Here is a 24,436-nt window from a genome sequence, read left to right on the forward strand (position 1 = left end):
ATAAAAATTAAACATTTTTTGTATTACAAAATACATGTATTTTTTAAATATATTTGTACATATTTCCTAAGATTTATCTACATTCAACACAGTAATGGATATTTACTGTATTTATTATTCTTTAATTCATCTTATTTTTATTGGTTTAGTGTTTTTTATTTTGTGAGTTCAGGTACATAAATACATGGTACAGTTAATACATGGGTCATCTATTAAATAAACCAAGTAACATTTTTGCTGCTATCTCACTGCCGACATATAAGATCAAGCACAAAAGGCAGTAACTGTAAATAAATAACTTCTCCCTTTGCTCCAGTGTCCATATTACAGCTATGAACAATAAGCCTACCAACCAAAGTTCACTACATGGAGATAGACATGGCATTTTATGAGGGAAAGGATCAATGCATTTGTGTGCTGAGAATTGATGCACGTTATGTGTGCAATGGTTACATTCGTTACAAAACACAACATCCACCATAAGTGTGTGTTTGATGACATAAGAGTGAAGCTCAAGTATACTTTGTCTTGATGACATCATCCCAATTCTGGACTTCCCCCCATCTTCACTCGTACTATACTATACACAAGACCTGATAAACCTGTAAACTGTATCCAGCTCTACCCATTCACCTCCCACCACTCAATTTACACATATTAGCTTTCATTACTGTATCCTTAATTGCCATATAAACAGTCCCTGTTGTACAAGAGTAGTGGCACAGTGTTGTACCTGCCACCCTTTATATGGTAATGGGAGCGTGGTGAGAAACAGTCCATAGAAAATGATCTGCAGGTACAGCTCCAAACAATAGGACTTGACTGTTTTAAGCACCCATTTGAAACATGGTCATCAATAATAGTTATTGTGCAGAATGTTATTTTGTGTATCATATTCCATAAATGTGGAATAGTGGACAATAAGGTAACACTTTGTATTAAGGTTGTATTTTATAAGTTAACAATAGATTACACAAACTAACAATGAATAATACTTTTACAGTATTTATTATATCTATATTTATGTTAGTTTCTACATATACAAATACATATTAACATTAAAATCTGGATATGTTACAATTAGCTAATGCATTATCAGCTAACATTAACTAGCAATGAACAATAGTATATTTACAAATTAACATTAACCAAGATTAATAAATGCTGTGACATTTTTTGTTCATAGTTAGTCCATGACATGCAAATACATTAACTTGTCAAAGGAATATTTCACCCAAAAGTGAAAATTCTCTCATCATTTACTCACACATGCCATCCTAGATGTGTATGACTTTCTTTCTTCTGCAGAACAAAAATGGAGATTTTTAGAAGGATATCTCTGCTCTGAAGGTCCATACAATGCAAGTGAATGGTGATCAGACCATTGCAGCTCCAAAATTTGCATAAAGGAAACATAAATAATCCATACACATCTGGGATGGCATGAGTCTGAGTATATGAGGAGAGAATGTTCATTTTTGAGTGAAATATGCCTTTAACGAATAGACCTTATTGTATAGTGTTACCCTTTACAATGAAGTTGTATAGTTAACATAGTAGTTTACATGAACAAACAATGAATAACACTATTACAGATCATTTCTATATATACTAATACATTTTAACATTACAAGCTGGATATATTATCATTAGTTAATATATTATGAATTAACAATGAACAATAGTATATTTATAAATGAACATTAAACAAGATAAAGCAATATTGTATTGTATTCATGACACCTAATGCATTAATTAATGTTAACAAACTTTATTGTAAAGTTTAACCCACGATTTTCATGTCACAAATAATCTCTAGGAAAGGAAAACGATGGTTTCTTTAACATAATTGATAACAGAATTATGCATCTGACACATAAGAGCCATTGTCATTTGGGCGGATTGTGCCTGACTTGAGAATATCATTCAGTTTAAAGGAAAATGACTTGCTTGTGGTAACGATTACTTGATATGAAAGTCATAATGATCCAAATGGAATGTGCCTATAGAGACAAAATCATCAATCATTAAAAGCATTGTAAAAGACAAACTGTTTATGTAAACATTGCTTTGTTGTTTACATTTTTTCTTTCAAATTTATCATCAAAGAAACAGAAGTGAGAGAACTTTCAATTGAGACCAAGTTTCAGTCACACTCTTAAGTGTTTACAGAACACAGATGACTGTAAAAGGAAAGGAACTGACTTAGAATACCATAATCTGTGAGCATGTTTCACTTGTAACCACATGACTTTTGTCATCAGTGCTTTTACTCATGCCTTCGGTCAACATTAAACAGATGACCAGAGTGACAAGGAACCTACAAGATCACAATTAACCTTCACAAATGCATTCAAACTGTCCACATTACTCATGAGCTGAGGTCATATTTAACATAAGGATCTTTATATGAAGTTTATTCTTAAAAGCTTCAATACTACTTATTCAAAATGTGTGGTACCTTTAGCAGGTGTCACGTTCATTGTGGCCTTCTAAAAGAAGAGCTGCACAAGATAAAAAGCCCATTGTCCAAGTGACGGTCAATCACACTGGAAGGGAATGACTATAGTGATGTCAGAGTTGCTACAGCCATTACCTCATCTCCATCATCAAGGATCATTTCACAAATGGTTGCAAGCTGGGGCATGAGGGAGAGCAGTATTAATGGGTTTGGGGGTGGAGTGCTGTTAAGGCCAGCTGTTGCCATCATGACCCCATGTGACACTCACAGTCCCAGAACAATGGTTTGTTGATGCAAGTTATTTTTAACACAAAGTGAAGGAATGTTAAACTCAAATCATGTTTATGCACCATGGAGTTTCCCATGCCAGGGTGCCTTTCGGCTGACTAAGCAGGAGGTGTTGGTATCGTAAATTGTAAGTTCACCTCACAGTCATTTGTTTTGTTCAAAGACCCACATAACGTATTGGATGTTAATGGCTTCTTCCAAGGCTAAATAATAACTTAAGTTTTTATCCACTAAAGGGTGATAATTAGTTTAACGTTGATTACATGTACCCAGGGGCGGGGCCAGAAGGGTGAGCTTTCAAAAATTAGCTTTGCCACCTCACTTGCCACACCAACTCGGACCCCGCTCGCATCATGGAGACGGTGCGCAACGGGTTAACCCGTCCGTGTCATGCATAGTCTATAACAATGTACCCCCCCAACTCTTGCCACCCCAGGCAAAAAAATCCAGGACATGCCCCTGCATGTACAGTACCATGTCCATTTTGTGAATATACATTATGTGTAATGTGTACTGTGTGTGTTTGTATGCTGTTTATTTTGTACACTTTTACATTGCTCCATTGTGTGGACCACGCACCCAAGTTTTTCACTTTTACTTTTGCTTGTATGTGGTGGAGTGACAGTGAAATTACTTTATTTCATTAGAATAGCTGGCTATTAAAAGTCTGCATGAACAAAAAAAATAGGTTTTGATACTTCAAATTCACTTTCATTAACAGTATTTTAGGTTATGTAGCGTAGACCCCTGACCACATTTCTTTTCGAATGTATGTAACCTCCATCACTTAATGTAACAGACCATATGATGACTCATACAGTGACAGTGCTGAAACCAATGCACCTTCTCTTTATCTCCCATGGGCTCTCTTGTTGCTAATTGTTGGCATGTCACAACAGTTAGGTCATTGCTGAGCTTGTGTTGTTTACAAAACCCAGCAATGCCATTGGCAGAACCTGACACCACTTGATTCACTGATGGGTCAAGACATCAGACAGCGGGTCAGCCCAGGATTGTTTATCTGAGAAATGGGAATCGTCCACTTCATCTCCAAGCTTGTGTTCAATGTGCAGAAAGTGATGCCATCCCGCTGACATGCACCTTGCGTGATATAGTTCTACCTGGATCAAGTTGCTTACCCTTATCAAATGATACACAGGTCTCACTGGTTACGCCAAATGTTGTTGGATGTTGGCTGTCCATTCCAGTTACTGTTTATGTGTAAACAGATCAATTATAAGAGAAAATTTTAGATGAATTGAAATTCACTATACTGCAATGTAATTGATTGATCGTGATTTTATAATTAGCCAATAAAATAACTTTGCTGTAATTGAATAGCCTTTCTTTCCATGAGTCATTGAAAGGTTGTCCGTGGTGATAAAAATGAGAAAACTTAAATTGAAAACACACGTGTCAAGTTCATAGAAATGTAATCTTTGAGTACAAATTTAAATTTTTTAAATTTTCAACAAAAATGTATTTAATGACTTTAAAAATGTAATGTGGTGTAACCATCGAGTAAAATATATAAAAGTACTTTCCTTGCACATTGAATACATGAGTGGGCACACAACTTAATTATTCATTAAAAAGTTTTCAAACACATTTTTCAAATTATATATATATATATATATATATATATATATATATATATATATATATATATATATATATTTTTTTTTTTTTTCTAAATATATTTTAGAATTGAGTCAAGAACATTTCTCAGGATTACACCACATGACCTGAACAAAATGTGATTTTTTTTTTAAATGTCAAAATATCTATTTTATTTTTACTTTATACTCAGGCTTGAAGGTCCAAAGGGGTCATCTCTCTTTATAGTAAAATATAAACAACAAAATGGAAACTACGTGTTTTTCACCACATGACTGATTTAGTCTTTTGGACAAAAGTTTTTCAAATATTAATCACATTTTAAAACACAATGGTTTAACAGTTTTTTTTTTTTTCCAGAAATATTAATAATATATTATTCTGCTCTTCTCATGGCAACATTTCTTTTTAAAGGAGTTACATTTTGGTTTGTTCTCACCCAAAACTGATTAGATTGCTACAAAAGAAATGGATTTAACCACTGGAGTCATTTGGATTACCTTTATGTGCTTTTTGAAGTTTCAAAGTTCTGGCACCCATTCACTTGCATTGTATGGACCTACAGAGCTGAAATATTCTTCAAAAAATCTTAATTTGTGTTCTGCAGAAGACAGAAAATCATTCACATCTGGGATGGCATAAGGGTGAGTAAATTATGAGAGAATTTTCATTTTTGGATCAACTAACCCTTTAACCACACAAATAAAATATAAAAGTGACTTTAAACTCAGAAATTGAGAACATATTCAATATAGGTGTATTTTAGTGAATGTTTTGTGTGATATGGTTTTTAATGTATATTAACTTCATAGATCTAAAAAAACCAAATAAATAACTTAATATAATTTACATCCACCCTGGTCATTTGTTATCTAACTAAAGAGGATGTATTTAAAATAATGTAAGATCTAAAACAAATTTGATCAAAATCACTTTTATTTATTTAAAGCATAGCTATGAACCTAATCTAATGATAACAGCGTTGATACTCATTTAGTGGGCTTTGCTGCAGTCACTAAGCAGCTTGTATGTGGCATTGACATGCATCATGAGGGCAGTCACCCGCTGAGATGAGCAGGATGGAGCTCGCAGAGCGACAGAAGTACGGTTGTTTTGCTCCTGTAATGTTCCTCTGCCCGGAAACAGTGTTGCCTCGACAGCTGCGAGTGGCGAAGCGATTGGTCGCGGGGCGGCAGTTCAAGCATCGCGCGCTGTTCTGGGACATTCTTTTAACAGTGCGTGCGTCAACCAACATCAATATAAAGCTGCTTGTTTGCCTCACAACGCATTCGTGTAATTAAATGAACATACATAAAAATGTTACAGGCAACCAATTTAACCGTTCGACTGTCTTATAATTTAGGCCATTATTATACAAAATGTTAGTTGCAAGCTGACCATTGGTCATATCAATGGATATGGTCACTGAATATGTTATACACATATCTTGCAACATTACTCAATTATATATATATATATATATATATATATATATATATATATATATATATATATATATATATATATATATATACATATATATATATATATATATATATATATACACACATATAAATCATTTATATTTGCTCTACTGAGGGGATTTAATGTAGCCAATTCCTAGGGAAGAACTTGATCATGGATAAAAGAGTAAAATATTTTTGAAGAGGTAAAAGCAAGGCCAAGAGTCCAAATATTACCATGTCTATGACATTATGCATAATTCCATCTTGACATACGACGCAAAAATGTTCTGAATCAGACTTCTAACACATACAACAATTAGCATCTCTTTGTCGCCCTCTGCCGTTCAAGCACAGAGTTGTCAAACTCAAGGCAATGTTCAATGGTTGTTAAAAGCGTGAACTTTATTTATAACTATAGTTAACATTTTTTTAATTACAGAGGGATGTAATATCAGTTAAGTGTGCACTAAATATTATACAATAAACCATTGCTCTTTCAGAAAGCCTTACAAGCAAAGATGTTGTACATAAGAACAAACCAATCAAATGAAGCATCTCCATTGTAAACGTTACAATATTGGTAAAAGTCAAAAGAAACCATGAAAAATGTCCCATCTATTCTTCTTCCACTTCTTCATCTGGGCAGCAATAATATTCCACAAAACAAATCTGTCCATCATCGTTCCTCACAAGATATTGTAGAGAGAGGAAGCCTCGACTGTCAGTCCTCACTGAGACTTTACAGGACAGGGCCAAAGCCTTTGTAGAGGGCTTCAACAGGGACATCTTATACCTTTGAGAATTCACAGATGAGAGAAAATAAATCTTACTGACTTCTGACAAAAGTCTATCGAACAATACATGTTTAAGTTATCTAAGAAATAGTTCACCCAAAAATGAAGTCTGCCCTCATTCACTAAACCTCATGTTGTTCCAAACCAGTATGACTCTTTTTTTTTTTTTTCATGGATCACTACAATGAGATGTTAGGCTCATTGACCACATTTACATGCGCTTAAGATAACGGTTTATTCCAGGTTTTTTGTTGATGGCGTCATTCTGAAACTGAAAATGAGAACGTCGGTTTCCTTACACCGTTTAAGGGATTAAGAGGAAGCAGTTTAATACACACAGGTGTCTCCCAGAGAACGCAGCTTATGTGGCCACGTAAACACATACGCAGCGTTCTAACCAGTTTTGGAGTACGTGAACAGACCGCCACTAATACAGTGCATGTAAACTTTCTTGCAATAAACTGCTTTCTGGCATCCATGTAAACGTAGTCAGTGTTAGGAACTAACAGCCTCAGTCCCCATTCACTTTCCTTTTATGGAATAAAGGGCAGCATCAACATTCTTCAAATATTCTCCAGTCAGTCAAATGGTTTTGAAACAATGTGAAGGTGAGTAAATGATGACAGAAATAAAATGTTTGTGGTTGAACTATTTCTTTAAACACTTACATGTCAAAGTAATGTATAGCATTTTAAAGGTGCATTCGGTAATTTGGGGATAATTAAAAGAGTTTTACACTAAAAAATAATTGTTTTTTGTGTGAAAAGTGATCTGAATGGTGTGCACTCACATGAGATGAAGACTGTACTCATAATAGTTTTCCATAAAATGTGTTTTTATTATACATGTGCGAGTCACCCCTTCAGTGTGTTCACCATGTTGAAATGACATGGTCTGCTGTGTTTCACTAAACGTCGAAGAGAATCCTCACGCTCATTGCTGCCGCCTATGTAGATACGCTTGGCTATGCTTAGCGCAGTGCTGTTTGGTAAAGCAATGGAACATATTTATTATTGTGCTTTAGAAGCAGAGACAACAGGAGATTCAGAAGCTGTACATTAATTGTTTAGACCACTGTCTAAAATAGTATCAGTGGAATTTACAGAAAACTCAAATTAAATGTGTAACCAATGTATGTTAGTAACAGACAGCGGTGTTTACAAATGCAACGTGTACATTTTATTTTCTTCACAGATATAGTAATCTATAGCCCATCTACCTCCACCTCTATCAAATGGCATAAGTCTTCATTCGTTTAGTAGCTTGGCACAGTGATTGTTGAGGATTTTTGTAAACCATGATGTTGGTTACTTGGAAAAAAAACTAGTTCTTCAAATACAGTATTCATGGACATGATCAATTTGATCATTAAAAGCAATTCTAATCTTTCCTTTAACAACATTCTGTATCACTAGATAATTGAGGTTTATTTTACACTAAGCAGTTCTCTAATAAAGGCAATAACGTGAAGCACAGACAGTCTCCAAGGATTATTGATATGAGGGACAATACTAATCTGTCCTTAACTGTAGATATCGATTTGCTTGAATTCTGAAGTTTGTTTTTAGGCAAAGCAATTACATTGAAGTAGTAATAAATAACTTTATAAATGACCTCAAACTGCGATATTTTCCAGATACAAATGATATTCCAAAGCTGGTGGGGGCAACAGAGACGATCATGCTTATCCACATCGATAGATGGCAGAACAGAATCCACACCACTGTCGGTACGTCAAGTACACGAAGAAGAGCAATGCTAACACTAGCTAGAGAACTACTGAATGCCCCTTTAAGGGTTCTGTCTTGTGACAAGGTTTGAAATTAGCACACAGATCAAACACACTAAAATGGCAAATGACATCCAACCTGTTTGTCTGCGTTTTAGTACACTGGAACAGCTCCATCATGTCGGAGTCTTTAGGGTAATCATAATGGGCATTCCCAGAGTTTCCAAATGTGGATAATCTAGGGTGAAAAGGAAATTTGTATTTAGAAGATGTAATAATGCATACATTGCATTTTGTAGAATAACCTAGCAATACCATCACCAAGAAACCTGGAACCTCCTATTTGCCAACAATCTTGAAAATCTGTGCGCAAGTGTATCTAGGAGAATTGGTGATGTTTAAAGGAAAAGGGTGGTCACACCAAATATTGATTTCGTTTTTTTTATGTTTACAGGACTTTGCATGAAGTTAATTGATGAATAAAAATTATTCATGCCATTATTTTTTGAAAACATCCTCACTATACAACATTTTGCCCAACTGCCTAAAACGATTGCACTTTACTGTACATGTTCACCATTACTATACCTGAAGTAAGGATGGCTTGGTGACATAGTAATCTGGAGAACCTCACTGGTCATGTCAAGCTCAGAGAAAGCCTCTTTGAGACTGTCTGACTGTAGAATAACCTTGTTGATTACATTTGTGCTGCAAAAATCAAAGTCTATGGGCTCCTCCGGCTCCTGTGTATTGATTTTGCACACTGTGACCACGCCGCCTTCCTCCAGGAACAATGTCAGTGGGTGTCCATAGCCAGCGTAGCACATTTTCAGGGCAGTGCACACACCTTAATGGTAAAAGAAGAGACAGAATTAAAATACTTGCATGAGAGTAAGAAATGTTCTCTGACATTAAAATATATCAGGGCTGAACCATCATAGATATTTAAATATAGTTATGATATATCATGTATACCTGGCACTGTGCTACCAGCAAATATGGTGAGGCAATCCAGGAGCACAGTCAAGTTCACCTGAAACCCGACTGCATCCACTTTGATGATGAATTCTTGAAAGATGTCAGCCTGACATAACATACATACAAATGCACAGATCAACCCAACTCCTAACACCTGAAACAGGGTTCTGTCGGAAGCTGTTGCCCACAAACAAACCTGAATGAATGCATTGGCTTGAAGACACTTGGAGTCCTCTACTGTCACCTTTAAACCATTCTGTGTTGCATTAAAGATGGCATGGTCCTTGAAAGAGATGGCTTTGAGGATGTTGGAGAGATTCTTTGCATTATCCAGACTGGCTATAAGAATGTACTGGTCATCATCTGCTTGGGACTGAGTTGACAGAGGCATGCTTCTGCGATGTCAACATCTGCAATGAAAACAATTTATAAAATAAAAAATAATAATATATAGATATTGCATTGCTATTAACTCACCAGCTGCTTAAGAAATTTACAAAGTATTATGATCCATCATCATAATATCAGCCACAACATTAATACCACTGACATGGCACCTGTCAAGGGGTGGGATATCTTAGGCAGCAAGTGAACAGTCAGTTCTTGAACTTCATGTGTTAGAAGCAGGAAAAATGGGCAAGCGTAAGGATCTGAGCGACTTTGACAAGGGCCAAATTGTTATTGCTAGAAGACTGGGTCAGAGCATCTCCAAAACGGCAGGTTCCCAGTATGCAGTGGTTAGTACCTACCAAAAGTGGTTCCAAGGAAGGACAACCGATGAACAGTGACAGGGTCAAGGCTCATTGATCCGCATGGGGAGCGAAGGCTAGCCTGTCTGGTCCGATCCCAAAAAAAGAGCTACTATAGCACAAATTGCTGAAAAACGTAATGCTGGCAATGATAGAAAGGTGTCAGAACACACAGTGCACATGTATAGGTCTGTATAGCCGCAGACCGGTCAGAGTGCCCATGGTGACCCCTATTCACTGCCAAAAGTGCCTACAATGGGCAAGTGAGCATCAGAACTGGTCCAAGGAGCAATGGAAGACGGTGGCCTGGCCTCATTAATCACGTTTTCTTTTAGATCATGTGTATGGCCGGGTGCGTGCGTGTTGTTTACCTGGGGAAGAGATGGGAGCAGGATGCACTATGGGAAGAAGAAAGGCCGGTGGAGGCAATATTCTGCTGGGAAAACTTGGGTCCTGGCACCAGTATTCCCTGATGGTATTGGCCTCTTTCTGCAGGAGGTCTCTTAAATTGTTCAGGAATGGTTTGAGTAACATGACAAGTTGTTCAAGGTGTTGACTGGCCTCCAAATTCCCCAGATCTCAATCCGATTGAGCATCTATGGGATGTGCTGGACCAACAAGTCAGATCCATGGAGGCCACACCTCGCAACTTACAGGACTTAAAGGATCTGCTGCTAACGTCTTTGTGCCAGATACCACAGGACACTTTTAGAGGTCTTGTGGAGTCCATACCTCGACGTGTCAGAGCTGTTTTGGCGGCACGAGGGAGACCTACACGATATTAGGCAGGTGGTTTTAATGTTGTGGCTGATCAGTGTAGAAGTTACTGTTACATCCACACAGATGGTCAAGCTTCCCATCCCATTAAAGAAAAATGTAAACATTAAAAATATTCAACGGCGACCTTTCATATGTTAAACTTACCAAATACACATGAAAAAGGTTTTCATTGTTTAAAACAGAGCGAGTAGACTTTTGTTTCGAGGTTGGCGCCGCTCAATCGTCCAATATTTTGGACAGTCTGTTATTGTTCATCCTCTCCCTCTCACACCACACTGTGTTCTGGCGCGGAACTGCAGGAGGTATTTAAATACGGATTCATAAAATATCTGGATAAGGGGGACTGTGATGTGAGAAGATAGCCATAAATACACGATTGACATTCATTTGTGGCAGTTATAATTGTATTTTATTACTATATATTTGGAAAAATAAAAGTGTTGTTTTTGCATTATTGTCAATACAATGTGCCCAACATTAACGTTAAACTGAGTCGGTGCACCCCTCTCAATCATCATGATGTGGACCGGCCGTCGCCTGGCAGCCAAGAAGGGCAGACAGATGCGAGAAGGCGGTCAGTCAGTTACTCCAGCATAAGTATCACATAATCAAATTGAAGTAAGGTAGGTTGGAACCAGTCGCTTATCTTTTTAACTTGATTACAATTTCTTATTCAATCTAATTATTTGAGAGAGTAATTGTGTATAGTCTCGTTTTCTTTTCGACCATATGTTACCAGGCTACTTAACTTGTCTGGTCATTGTCTGTTTTTTTGTGTTTTGTTTGTTTGTCTATATATTGTCTCAATAGCAGCCCAGAGTTTTGATGTGGACAAGCCGACTTGTATTGAAACGGCAGCTAAATGACAAATCCATTTAACCAGCTAACTAGCTAATCGTTTAGCTAGCTTGTTGTGGTTAATAGATATGGTGACACATGCGCTTTAAAGGGATAGTTGACCCGAAAATGAAAATGATCTCATCATTTACTCACCCTCATATCATCTCAGATGTGAATTACTTTCTTTCTTATACGGAACACAAACAAATATTTCTAGAAGAATATTTCAGCTCTGTGGGTACTTTACAATGTAAGTGAATGGTGACCAGAACTTTAAAGCTCCAAAAGCACATAAAGACAGCATAAAATTAATCCACAAGACAAACGATATGAAAGGTGTGTGTGAGAAAAATATCAATATTTAATTCCTTTTTACTATACACTGATCAGCCACAACATTAAAACCACTGACAGGTGACGTGAATAACATTTATAATCTTGTTACAATGGCACCTGTCAAGGGTTGGGATATATTCGGAAGCAAGTGAACAGTCAGTTCTTGAACTTCATGTTGTTGGAAGCAGGAAAAATGTTGGGTGTTCCCAGTATGCAGTGCTCCAAGGAAAGACAACTAAAGAACCAGTGACAGGGTCATGGGCGCCCAAGGCTCATTGATGCACATGAGGAGTGAAGGCTAGCCCGTCTGAAAAAAAAAATGTTGACCTCCAAATTCCCCAGATCTCAATCCGATTGAGCAGATGTGCTGGACGGACCAATAAGTCCGATCCATGGAGGCCCAACCATGATACTTGCACACTCCACAGAACTTGGCAGGGGCGAAAGGACATGGACTTAGTGTCCTCCCCACTCTTAAAGGCACCTAGTTGTTGAGCGGGGTTGTGCTGTAGTAAAGACACCTCCGCTTAAAGCTTTGAAGCTTCACAGGTCTGGCCACCATCGCATTGTATGGACCTACAGAGCTGAAATATTCCTGGTTGGAAGAAAATTACATTAGCATATCCATGTGGTTTAACTTTGACAAATGTTTGGTACAGTTTATTGATTCTCAGGAAACCTGTCCAGAAAATGGTCTGGTCCTATTTTACCACACAATCAATAGAAACAAGTAAGAAATTATATTTGCATATAGAAAAAGTAGATTTTAGGGCTATTGAGATTTTTTTTTTACATTGACATTATTTTCATGACCGATGCACACATTTTACAACAGTTCAACAGCATCTTTTTACTGTAATAAATATAGGTTTCATTTTCATTATGCAAAAAATAAATAAATACATTGTTCAGATACTCCCACCCCAACTAATGCCATTGGTTGAGTAACATTGTTGGGGTGGGTCTCTTAAAACAAGAGGAATTTTAAAATGCCATAGACAATTTTTTTTTTTAGTTTTCAAGAAAATTAAACTGTAAATGGCTTGCTTAGTTGTTTCTGCATATTCAGCTGGAATAGAAGTATTTTTTAACAAAAAAGTTACATCAGCTTTGACTATATATATTGGGGGGTAAATATAACCAGGATATTTTCTTGACCGGTTTCATGAGAATCACCCAGTCTATCTCTAAAAACGATGTATCTCTATTACATTGTCGTTCAGCTTTCCATCAATCACACAGGCAGTTTTCAGTCTGCTGGTCATGGCTAAAGACCCGCTGGCAGAGGCTGGTCTTCATTTTGATGAATTCAACAAACTACGAGTACTTGAGCCTGACGTGAGCCAGAAAACTACAGAGCTCAAAGAGGACTGTGAGGACTTTGTTGACAGTGAGTTTTAGTGTGCTCATTTGGTTGTTGAGGAGCGCATTTATTCTACTTTAATGTGCAGAGGGAACAACATTTATGTCTTTGGGGAAGATGTTTTGCATCTCTTAGTGTTTCAGAGTACAGACAGACCAATGGCTTTGCATTTGTTTCTGAAAACAGAGATTGGCCAATTTCAGAAAATTGTAGGTGGACTTATTGAACTTGTGGATGAACTAGCAAAGGAAGCAGAAACCGAAAAAATGAAGGTATGCACTTGCATTTACAATTAATATAATCCAAAGTAGTCTTTTGTTCTTCTAATGTCCTACATAATTATTCTACAGGCCATAGGTGCCAGAAATTTGTTGAAATCGGTTGGAAAGCAACGTGAGGCTAAACAGCAACAGCTTCAAGCTCTGATCACAGAAAAGAAAATGCAGTTGGAAAGGTACAGTCATATTTGGCTCATAATTAGATTACAAGTACTGTTTATGATTAATCAATAATCTACCATAATGAGAACATAAATTCTTCTCTTTTGTTTTCCAGATATCGAATAGAATATGAAGCTCTTCAAAAAGTGGAAGCAGAGCAGAATGAATTCATTGACCAGTTTATACTGCAGAAATGAAAGTGCTGTTTGCTTTCAAGATTCCACTATTTTTTCAATAACATCTTGTCTATTGGACAACAAAAGTGATGTTATGCATCTGACTTGCAATGACTTCCTTAAGTGCTGTATCTTAAGCTATGTTAATTGAGTTGACTAGTCAATAGGTGACAGATGTCTGTTTCAGACTCAACCTTTGACTCTGTTGCATTAACATTGAGTGCTGTTGCATGGCCAGATCCAAGGGAAACACACTTCCCCACAATATATCATAATCTCAAATGAATGCTGTTTATATACAAAAGTTATTTATACTATTTATATGGAAAATTACTTTGATATTTCTTACAACAGAAAAATGCAGTATTTGCATATTACTGTAAATAATTTCATCATGAGACTTCTTGGGATAAATGTTTTATTTTCTGTATGATTTGTACTTTAATTGCCGTTTGTGACTTGAACCCATCTACAATTTACTTTATCATATCCTCATGACATCTTTACAGTTTGTTAGTGGGACCACACCAGAAACACTTTGCATTGGACATACAGCAGAGGTACTGTACTTTTCAAAACCAAATAGTGCATTCATTTATTATTCGTTTACATTTACCTTACGGTAGATCATCAAGTGTGTTATCTCAATATTTGACAAACTTCATACACATTTGAAGTACACATGAATAAAAATATATTTTGCAATTACCTTATTTTGTCATCTGTAAACAAAATATTGAATCAATTACTGCTTGATGTGCAACGGCTGCATACAGTTCTCGAATTTCTGTAATTTGTAATCAGTACCAGATTACATTCCATAAGTGATTTACAATGTATCCAGCCTTACACTTGTCAAACAGTGGAATGTCTACAGGTCTGTGAAAAGGATGAACTGGCAACTATCTTTGTTTCTTGGACTTTGTGGAAGCTTTTCCACTTGGAGAGGTTGAGTTATATGCTGAGCTGAAGAGCATGGTCAGAAGTATCATAATAGGGATGATAAGGTATGGCGCATAAATGGACACAAGATTCAGACGTTCATTCAGAGTTTGCGGACCTGGATGTGGTTTCTGAGGAAAGTTATAGAACAGGATGTGGCCTAAGATTGGGACCAGAGTGGTGGCCACATGAACGGAATAAACAATTGCTGGTGTTCTGATCCATTTGCAGCCACCTATTAAACAAAAACATATAGGTATGGATAATGAGACCATTGAAGCCTATACCACAAATATGCACATAGTCACCACTAGATGTCACTGTAGTCCCATTCAAAACTTCTGATTTCATTAAATCATTCACTCAAATCTTTGCAGTACTGACCCTTCAGGAAAGCGTACGCTGCGACTGGGAAAAAGGGCAGCTGCACAAGAGCCTCGCAGAATACAAAAGACTTGAACCACACAGGTGGGTCCATCATCATCGGATCCTTGAATTCGGCAGCATACCACTGCAATACGTTTTTCAGCTGTAAAGCAAATAATCATATCAACCCTTAACCTAGATATGTGCAGTGACAAATACAAAGACTGCACAAAGTGCAAACTTACCGCGGGTGGATACACATGTTCAGGTAGTAAAGCTTGGAAATCAATGAGGACAGTAATTGGAATGTGCGATGCAAAATAAATGAAAAATACAATTTCTAAGACGCGAAGAAACATTTCGAATTGGAGTTTTAAAAACAAGTTAATGGTAACTGTATTTGCTAAGCTCCTCCTCTGTCGGAGTTGTGTGGCAGCAGTGAGTGGACGGACGGCATCAGTGGTCAGTGTAGAGTAGCGTGTTGCTCCTCCGTTTCTGATTGGTCCTTCGGCTCGGTTAATACTTGTCTATTTCTTTCCATTGGTCTACCAGCTCGGTTGATTCTTGAAGTGGGCGGATTCCTGATTGCTTATTGGCTGATAATCATGGAGCGTAACCGAAAAAAAACTCTTGCAAACTACCATAGTAATCATATATCCGCCAAAATGCCTGTGAAAGGCTACTACATTTAGTTACAACACTAAAGAATTGGCCACTTCTGTCATTAAAAAACCCAATAATAATGCTAATAATATTTTGAAAGCATTTCTAAAAGCTTTTTTAAAAATTTTTAAGAAAATACCACAACAAATTTTCACCAAAAGTTACTACGCAAGACTTTGGTGAAGCACAAGCCTCCATTAAATATTTAACGATAAATTATATGGTGTTTAAGTGTGCACTCAGTCATTTTTCCCCATTAAAAAGTTTTACTCCTATAGAAATTAATAATAATTTTGAAACATATGTATAAATCATGACCATTCACATGAGATGAGGACTCTAGTCATATCATTAACCTTACAAAAGCTGGTTTATTCTACATGGGGCAGGGGTGCCCTCATGGGGGCTGCCATTTTAGAATCACACAACAAGCTGAATACTACTCGCTTAATCTCTGTAACCATCTTGTTATTGGACACTTTCACTCTTGGGTTAAATTAATCATGGTTTATTGTGAATAGTGAATTACTACAATGGCATCTGTAACTGAAAACTGTTGATTTTGAATGATGCTGCATCCACACCACTAGGTGTCTCTGTAAGTCCAAGATGACACGAGCATAACATTACTGAGTGCACCTTTAATATTATGTGCATTGTGCGTTCATCACAACAGATGTGATAATTTTTGGAATGTTTTATTTTCAAAATTATGCATGGAAATATGTCAAAAATACTTTTGGTTATTAGAGTTGTGTAATCGTCCTTAAATACGAAAAATGTTTAAAAAGTATGTACAGATTTAATGGAGTGTTACATGAGAAAAATTATTGTCACAAAAGTTTGCTGCAAAGCTCATTTGCATGTGAAAATAATGAAAATATAATATAATAATATTTACCACAGGGCTAAAGGCATTGCCCCCTTAGATTTTTCCTTGTTCCACCTTTAAAACTTCTGAAACCCCTAGACCAACACCAAAACACGATCAAGGGGGACCAACCCAAGCAAAATTATCAAGGAGGAGCACCCCTAGTCTGACAAAGAGATATACAGTTGGCCACCTCCCCCAAAGATCACATCCTAGTACCGCCCCTGGTTATTAGATGTATGTGAAGCAACAAGTTGTTTATTTTTGGTCTGTTTCTTTTGCATTCATGACCTTTTGGTTGTCAACGTCTACATAATCCTGCAACATATCAATAATGCCTTATCACTTATCTGCAGGACAAAGGTATGACAATTTCAGTATGAATCAAGGCCAATGATGACTCACTCCTGATCACGCGCCACGAAATTCTCCAGGATTCTGAAAATGTCTGTAAACAAAGTTCTGGGCGTGTAAGGATCCAACCAGCAGTCTTGCATGACCTGTTCTCTACATTTTAAAATAGAACATTAATTCCAATAATTATTAAAAACACAAAGCACCATATTCAGTATATTGTCAGCATCTTGACCGTGACAGTAGGCCTATTACGATGACAATAAACTGTCCTCACTCACATCTCTGGACGACAGCATTCTTATATCCAGCATAGATATCATACACACTTGCTCAGATGAGTTCAGAGTTGGGTAAGGTAAGATGCCTGTGACAAATGAAATACAATAAATACAATTAAATCTATTCATTTTGCAAACATCTTGTTTATGGACCCATTATCAGATATTTCTCAACAAAAGTTTGCATTTCAAAATACCAAAAATAATACATTATTATATTTTAGAACAAGTCTGACAAGTTTCCCTAAAATTAATGTAATTAATAGTAAATGAAAGGAAATGCATGCAATATTGCATTTAAAGTGGGATAATTAAAGTAATAGTCAATGTCAGTTAAGCTCAAGCAACAGCATTTGTGGCATCATGTTAATTACCACAAAAACGAATTTCTACTCATCTCTCAATTTGTTTAAAAAAGCAAAAATGTATGTTACAGTAGCACTTACAATAGAAGTGAATTTGGCCAGTTTTGGGAAAGTTTAAAGGCAGAAATGTGAATTCGATTATTTTACATAAGCAGTTGTATTAAATGTAGCGTTAAAACACATGTATTATATGAGCTGTAAAGTAGCTTCAATCATCTTTTTTTGCAGGAAATGCAGGGTTTACATGTTATGTTGTCATGGCAACGAAGTAGTAAAACTGGATAAACTTGATACAGAAAAGGTTTTCAAATTTGATCATGCTTAAATCATGTTTACATGCATATTGTTTATGTCTTGTGGCTAAACATTTGAAAAAGTGTTTTAATGTTCAAAAATTGGCCCCATTTATTTCCATTGAAAGTGCCTCTTTTTGCTTTTTTTAAAGAAATGGAGGGACAAGTGGAAACTTCATGTGGAAATCAATATTTTGCCACAAATGCTGTTGACTGAATATAACTTGTATTAAGCCCGGTATATTTAGAATAGTTACACCACCATGACATATTCTTACAGTATATATTGTATAGGCTACTGTATACTGGTGCTCAAAAGTCCAATATTTAAGACTCTACAATATAGGTTACTAATCAAATAAGCAATTTGTGACACTGACTAGGTTCCTATCTTTGTACAAAAGGTCCAATTTCTTAGCTTCCATTGATGCACACAAGACACTTTTTGAAACATTGTTTTTCGTCTGAATTTTTTTATTTATTCACATATTGAACACGGAAAAACAAAATATATATACACATAATTACAATTAACCCCCACTATTACCCCGCCCCCGTCCAATCCCCAACCTCACACTGGCCCCCATCAACATCCCAGTGGTCATACATGATTACACACGCACGCGCACACACACACACAAATAATAATCACACATCCAGATATCCACCCCATTTTCCCACAAACAAGTGCAATTTCCAAAGTCTTCTAAATAACCCTAATTCAAAGGCTGCCACCTTATCTCCGAGCAGACGCGGCGTCAGCCGATTTTGCCGGGGCTTCAGCCCCGAATGTCTTGAGTGTAGCCCCGAATGTATTTTGAAATTTGACTGACAAATATGAAACCGGACAATAGCCTATGTAAACCCCCGAAATCATAAGTTGCCTTATTTCATTGTGTTTTGGATTTGCACATACTGCATACAGCCTGTAAAATAGACATAGGTCTTAAAAATAATCTAGCCTATAGAATAAGTTTCTTTGCTGTCGGTAGCCTATGGGCGACTCCGTTTCTTCCTCTCTGTTGAATATGCAGCAGGTAGGGGAAGAGCTGACATCAACTAACGTTACTTAGTGGCGAGTTAACAGCAGTTAGCAGGAAAGACAGCAAAAATGAAGCAAATGAGGCTTTGGGGATTTTTCCGAAAGAAGTCAGTGGGTAGCCAGGAACACTAGTTTTATCACAATGCACTTGTAACGAGAGCCAGCAGGTAGATAGCTGTGCAGTGTGTAAACCTCACTCTCCTGACCTCAAGAGGTGAGCAAATGACCGACGCAACTTGTTAGCGCATCAGTCTCTCATGCCGGAGATGTCGGATCGAGTCCCGTACGGAGTGTACTTTTCTTGTTTATCATGTGTTGTTTTATCTAAGGATAACCAATAAGCATTAGCATAAAATGTATGTGTGACTTGTTTTGTGATATTAGTTTGTAGTAAATATACACTTTGATTTGATTAAATGGTTTTGTAGAGGGTAGCAAAGATGAGCAACAGACTGAGGAGCAGCAGCTGTGCCAGAATCAGGCACGGAAACTGCTAACAATTAATCAGTTACTTTAGAGAAAGTTAAAAGTGAAACATTGTTTATCTCGATGATCCTAATGAAAGGATTTTGACAGATTAATTATTCTCATAGAGATGATGAGAATTATACAGTTCGATGCCATGGTGTGTCAATGAACTTAGGCTAAAGTAATTCATATATTGCTTTAACTTAGGATCTTATACATCATTTTGACTATTTATGTCAAAAAATATAAATTATTTATATAAAAAAAACTTTTTTACCTCACTTTACTCACTATAATATAACTCTTTTGTGATGACTTTATGGTAATGTACATGAAAATTCAAGAATCATGATAGATTTTAGGGCAATCCCACTGATCTGCTCTTCCCAATACATTTTCTTCAATGGTATTGGTCTACAATTTGAAATATGTAGCACTTGATGTATCTGTTCTTTTGCATCACAGATGATTCAGGGAGAGAGGATATTGAGGATAGTACTAGAGTGGAAGATTTAGGAACTGTAGAAACAGGCCCAGCCAGAGCAAAACTCAAAGAATACCCTCTCACCAGCTTTGGACTACAGGGAAGTGGTTGCTAGTGTGAAAATAAAATTGTCTGGGCTAAGCCCTGGATGTCCTTCAATGCTGGAAATGCCTCTGTCTCCAAGCACCACTCCTAAAATGAGGGCACTCCAGCCGACCTCCATCTCCTTAAAACTATCTGTCAAGGCGATCATGAAACTGGTTAGGACCAACTCTTTATGTGTATAGGCTCCATCGCCCAAAATACAGAGTCTGGGGCAAAATGAATCCCTAGTGTCCAACACACAAAACTCTGAACCTTCAACCAAAACTTCTGGTTCTTAACAACCCCCAAAAGACATGGGTTATGTCTCTATCCTCTGATTGGCATTGCCAGCAGGTGGGTGTGTCTTTAAGACCAAGCCTATACAATCTAGAGGGGGTCCAATAAAATCGATGTAAAATCTTGAATTGCATAAGGTGCCCCCTGGCATCTCTAGATGCAGACTTGACGTTTTATAGAATCCTAGCCCACTCTCCCTCCTCCAATACCAAGTTTAAATTCCATAATCTCTTGACAAAATTTAAAGCTCCATCCCCCAGACTCTGAATTATCAGGGAGTAACACACTGATGCCTCATGACCTTTTCCAAAAGCAGTAATCACCCCACCCAGAGTGTCTGCCGCTTTAGGGGGGTGTATGCTACTCCCAAAAATAGTGCAGAGCAGGTGGCGCAGCTGTAAATACCCAAAGAACTGAGATCTGGGAATCCCAAAACCAAATTGAAAAGAAATTTAATTAAAAGGATCTTAACTCTCATATAGGTAACAGAGTGTAGTAACCCCCCACACAATCCACTCTGACTAGCAGAAAGGGGACTTATTAATACATAATTTGGGGTTCAACCATAAGTTTGAGGCAACATTTAAATAAATGTCTGAATTAAACACTCTGGACACTTTTGTCCATACTGAATGCAAATGTGAGATAACGAGGTGTAATTTAACTTCCCTGATTAGTTTAATAGAAAGGCTTTGCAATGGCGAAATAGGGAAAAGAACTTACTGTTCAATATAAAACCAGGGAGGGGTCTCTCAGGTGGAAGCGACCAATGAGCCAAAAGTCTGAGACGGAATGCATAATAGTAAAAACAAAATCTTGGGTAGGCCTAGCCCACCTTTGTCAATCGGCCTATGAAACTTACTGAAATGTAATCTGGGACGTTTCCCATTCCAAATGAAGGACTTCACTATGCTATCAAATTGCTTGAAATAAGAGAGGGGGACATTTATAGGAAGAGACTGTAGCAGGTAATTAAATTAATAACATTAAACTTCCCAATCATAGATAAATGTAATGAAGCCCACCTGCCCACATCATTCAAAAACCTTTTATTAAATGGTCAAAATGAACTCTACCTAAATCACACAAATTTGCTGGGAATAAAATACCCAAATAGTTCATGCCCTGTTTGGGCCACTGAAAGGTGCCCAGCTGAAAAGCCGTTGTCGTATGTGTTATGGTTTAGAAAAGGAATGAATAATTCTGTAGAGGCAAGGCATAGATCTAGTGGGGTCGAAGACGAATAATAAAATATCATCTGTGTAAAACAAAAGCTTATGCGCCACACCTCCCGCCATCACCCCTGGAAAATCATCCTCCTTTCTTATCATAGCTGCTAATGGTTCTCGCCTAAGGAGCTCGCCTTTCACACGCCCAAACCTCACATGGCACCACGAGAAAGTAAACAACAGTATTAAATTAGAAATATTCTAAATAGATTTTTAAATTCTCGCTATTGGACTCAGACATTTGTATCCCACTGTGTGTTCTTTTAAGTTTATTTAAAGTCACAAAGCAAATATACTCTAGCTGCAAGCAGCAGTTATTGGGGTTCAAGCAGCATAGGGCCTTTACGTGCATGTGTCACGATGTTAAAGCATTATTCAGATAGCTTGTAAGCACCTAAAACAGAGCTAAAGCAATATCATTTTATTGGTTTATTTTACATTAATTAATTATAATATTTATGATGGTTTGGTCTGCATGAATAAAAAAATATCAAGCATAAATTATTTTAAGAAAATCTTTAAAAAAAAAAAATGAAATAAATAGAAATGGTTATAAAACAAAACATTTCATGATAACTTTTGACCAATACTTGGCACTGTCACCGAATTTGTGGTGGTGTCAGAAATTGATGCCAATGAGAAAATTCCATGTCAATACAACAAAGCCTCTGATGCTTTGTGGCATCTTGCCTAATTCGTTGAAGTGCTGTTCAAGAACCGTTTAGTCTATTAAAAAGCTTTTGATAATTTTTGTTTTGAATGTGTCATCTCATGACATATTTTGAGCAAACTGGACTTATGACACGTCTCTAGGCCTTGAGGTTTGGTCTGCACGATCAAGGTTTTTTTTATTATTATTATATAAAGACATGACAAAAGTTTCAAACGTTGTACAATAGTAATACAACATAAATTAGGATAAAATAGAGCTTTCATTTACCCGAGCCCCTGCCATCCCCAATCCCATATCACCCACCCCCCAGGGTAGGACTTACATGTCACGCACACACATAAACGCACAAACAAACATTTACTGAAAAACCAAATTAAGTGAGTGTATAAAATAAAATTATACACTCTAATAATATATTAAATTAATTAAATATAAATAATATATATAAATAAATAAATAAAATAAAAACAATGTATGTAAAAAGTGGTTGTGAGTGAATGTGCACCCTAATCAAGGAAGTGTTTGTATCTCATTGAAATAAGTAATAAAAGAGTTCCAGCGTTTAAAAAAGTTACCAGTGTTCCCTCTGAGAGTGAATTTCACCTTCTCTAATTTTAAAAAGAAAATAAGGTCCTTCAGCCACAGGGACACAGAAGGAGACTGTGAGGATTTCCAGGAGAATAGGAGCCTACGCCTTGCCAGCAGAGTAGCAAAGGCAACCACATCTGCCTGTTCTCCATTAAGGAGCTGTGGGACTGGTGTAACACCAAAAATAGCTAGTAGGGGGCTTGGGTCTAAGTGGACTCGAAGGACGTCTGAAAGGATATTGAAGATAGAATTCCAAAAATGTTCAAGTTTGGGACAAAGGGAAAACATATGGCTAAGATGGCAGGGAGTTGTTCCACACTTGACACAGGCGTCATCAACATCTGGGTACATTTCTGATAATCTTGACTGTGAAAAATGCAATCTCTGTACCACTTTAAACTGGATAAGACCTAGGCGAGCACATGTCGAAGAGGTACGTATTCTCTCGATGGCTCTCTCCCAAAAATCAACTCCCAGTTCAGTCTCCAATGCAGCAGAGGCTTTAGAACTGCTTGTCAAAAGACAAAATAGTTTGATATATTTTTTAAATGAGAGATTTTTGATGTGGTTTATGACTAAATAACTCTTCCCATGGTTGCCTTGGGGGTGGGGAGGGAAAGTCGGGAAAGGTGTTGGAGACACAGAGCCTAGCCTGGAAATATCTGAATAAGTGAGTAGGGGGTAAGTTGTGAAAGGTGGATAAATCTGAGAAGTTGGCAAAAACATTGCCAATGTATAGGTAACTGAAGCTCACTATGCCATTTCTCTCCCAGAGACGAAAGATGGGATCTAACCGAGAGGGTGGAAAGAGATGATTGCTGCAGATGGGCATTAGAGTAGAGGCAGAACATGACTGAAAGTGACGCCTGAATTGATAGCATAATTTAAGAGAGGTACAGACAACTGGGTTGTCTGTGTAGCGAGAAGGAGATAAGGGGATGGAAGAGAACAAGAGAGCAGGTAAGGAAGGGGCTTGAACCTTTAATAAAGCACAAGAATAGTGCAGTCTGTCTTACTCGCCATTGTATTCCTGTCAAGCAGCTGCATCACATTTTTATGATGACATCTTTCTCATTATAGACACCTAATTTTCCATCTGTTTAGGGGTGATACCTGCAAGTGACAGCCAAAACATGATCTAAACAACTGCAGGCTTGTGATTAAGATTCTCACACATCTTGATACAAAAATAGCTGCAAGCCTTTAAATGTATAAGATGAACAAAATATTTCATTCCCATCTGAAATAGTCCTACCTACTTTGCCAGTTTTGCATGTGATTAGAGTGTGGCCTTTACAAGTACCCCATGTAAGCCTTGCTTTGTAGAACACCCCTTCTTTTCCCGCTTCTATGAGCTGAATGAGGCTGAGGTCTGCTTTTGTGAACTGGGGTACCTGAAGATTATTGTTGGAGGACTAT

At 37.1% G+C, this 24,436-nt stretch overlaps 3 protein-coding genes across 5 annotated transcripts; 1 reads left to right on the forward strand and 2 right to left on the reverse strand.

Annotated features, from left to right (window-relative positions):
* Nucleotides 1–6,220: 6,220 nt before the first annotated feature.
* On the reverse strand, nucleotides 6,221–11,131 carry rad1 (RAD1 homolog (S. pombe)). Its single transcript, XM_052110427.1, has 6 exons — nucleotides 11,007–11,131; nucleotides 9,530–9,743; nucleotides 9,331–9,439; nucleotides 8,944–9,202; nucleotides 8,495–8,593; nucleotides 6,221–6,625 (listed from the first exon to the last, which is right to left on the reverse strand). The coding sequence occupies exons 2-6, from the start codon at nucleotides 9,722–9,724 to the stop codon at nucleotides 6,448–6,450; spliced, it is 840 nt and encodes a 279-aa protein (XP_051966387.1). The 5' UTR covers nucleotides 9,725–9,743; nucleotides 11,007–11,131; the 3' UTR covers nucleotides 6,221–6,447.
* A 264-nt stretch (nucleotides 11,132–11,395) lies between these two features.
* Nucleotides 11,396–14,104, forward strand: LOC127631806 (intraflagellar transport protein 20 homolog). 3 transcript variants are annotated; one of them, XM_052110157.1, is made up of 5 exons: nucleotides 11,396–11,485; nucleotides 13,281–13,428; nucleotides 13,588–13,673; nucleotides 13,752–13,855; nucleotides 13,957–14,104. In XM_052110157.1, the coding sequence occupies exons 2-5, from the start codon at nucleotides 13,302–13,304 to the stop codon at nucleotides 14,036–14,038; spliced, it is 399 nt and encodes a 132-aa protein (XP_051966117.1). In that variant the 5' UTR covers nucleotides 11,396–11,485; nucleotides 13,281–13,301; the 3' UTR covers nucleotides 14,039–14,104. The 3 variants fall into 3 exon arrangements, with proteins under 3 accessions (XP_051966117.1, XP_051966118.1, XP_051966119.1); XM_052110158.1 differs by having other exon boundaries at nucleotides 11,397–11,485; nucleotides 13,262–13,428; XM_052110159.1 differs by lacking the exon at nucleotides 11,396–11,485 and having other exon boundaries at nucleotides 11,513–13,428.
* A 24-nt stretch (nucleotides 14,105–14,128) lies between these two features.
* On the reverse strand, nucleotides 14,129–15,767 carry LOC127631805 (sigma intracellular receptor 2-like). The gene is made up of 3 exons (XM_052110156.1): nucleotides 15,571–15,767; nucleotides 15,344–15,488; nucleotides 14,129–15,194 (listed from the first exon to the last, which is right to left on the reverse strand). Exons 1-3 carry the CDS (start codon nucleotides 15,682–15,684, stop codon nucleotides 14,920–14,922), a joined length of 534 nt encoding a protein of 177 aa, XP_051966116.1. The 5' UTR covers nucleotides 15,685–15,767; the 3' UTR covers nucleotides 14,129–14,919.
* Between the last annotated feature and the right edge of the window lie 8,669 nt (nucleotides 15,768–24,436).

This window comes from Xyrauchen texanus, chromosome 38 (genome assembly GCF_025860055.1).
Source record: "Xyrauchen texanus isolate HMW12.3.18 chromosome 38, RBS_HiC_50CHRs, whole genome shotgun sequence".
Taxonomy (NCBI): Eukaryota; Metazoa; Chordata; class Actinopteri; order Cypriniformes; family Catostomidae; genus Xyrauchen; species Xyrauchen texanus.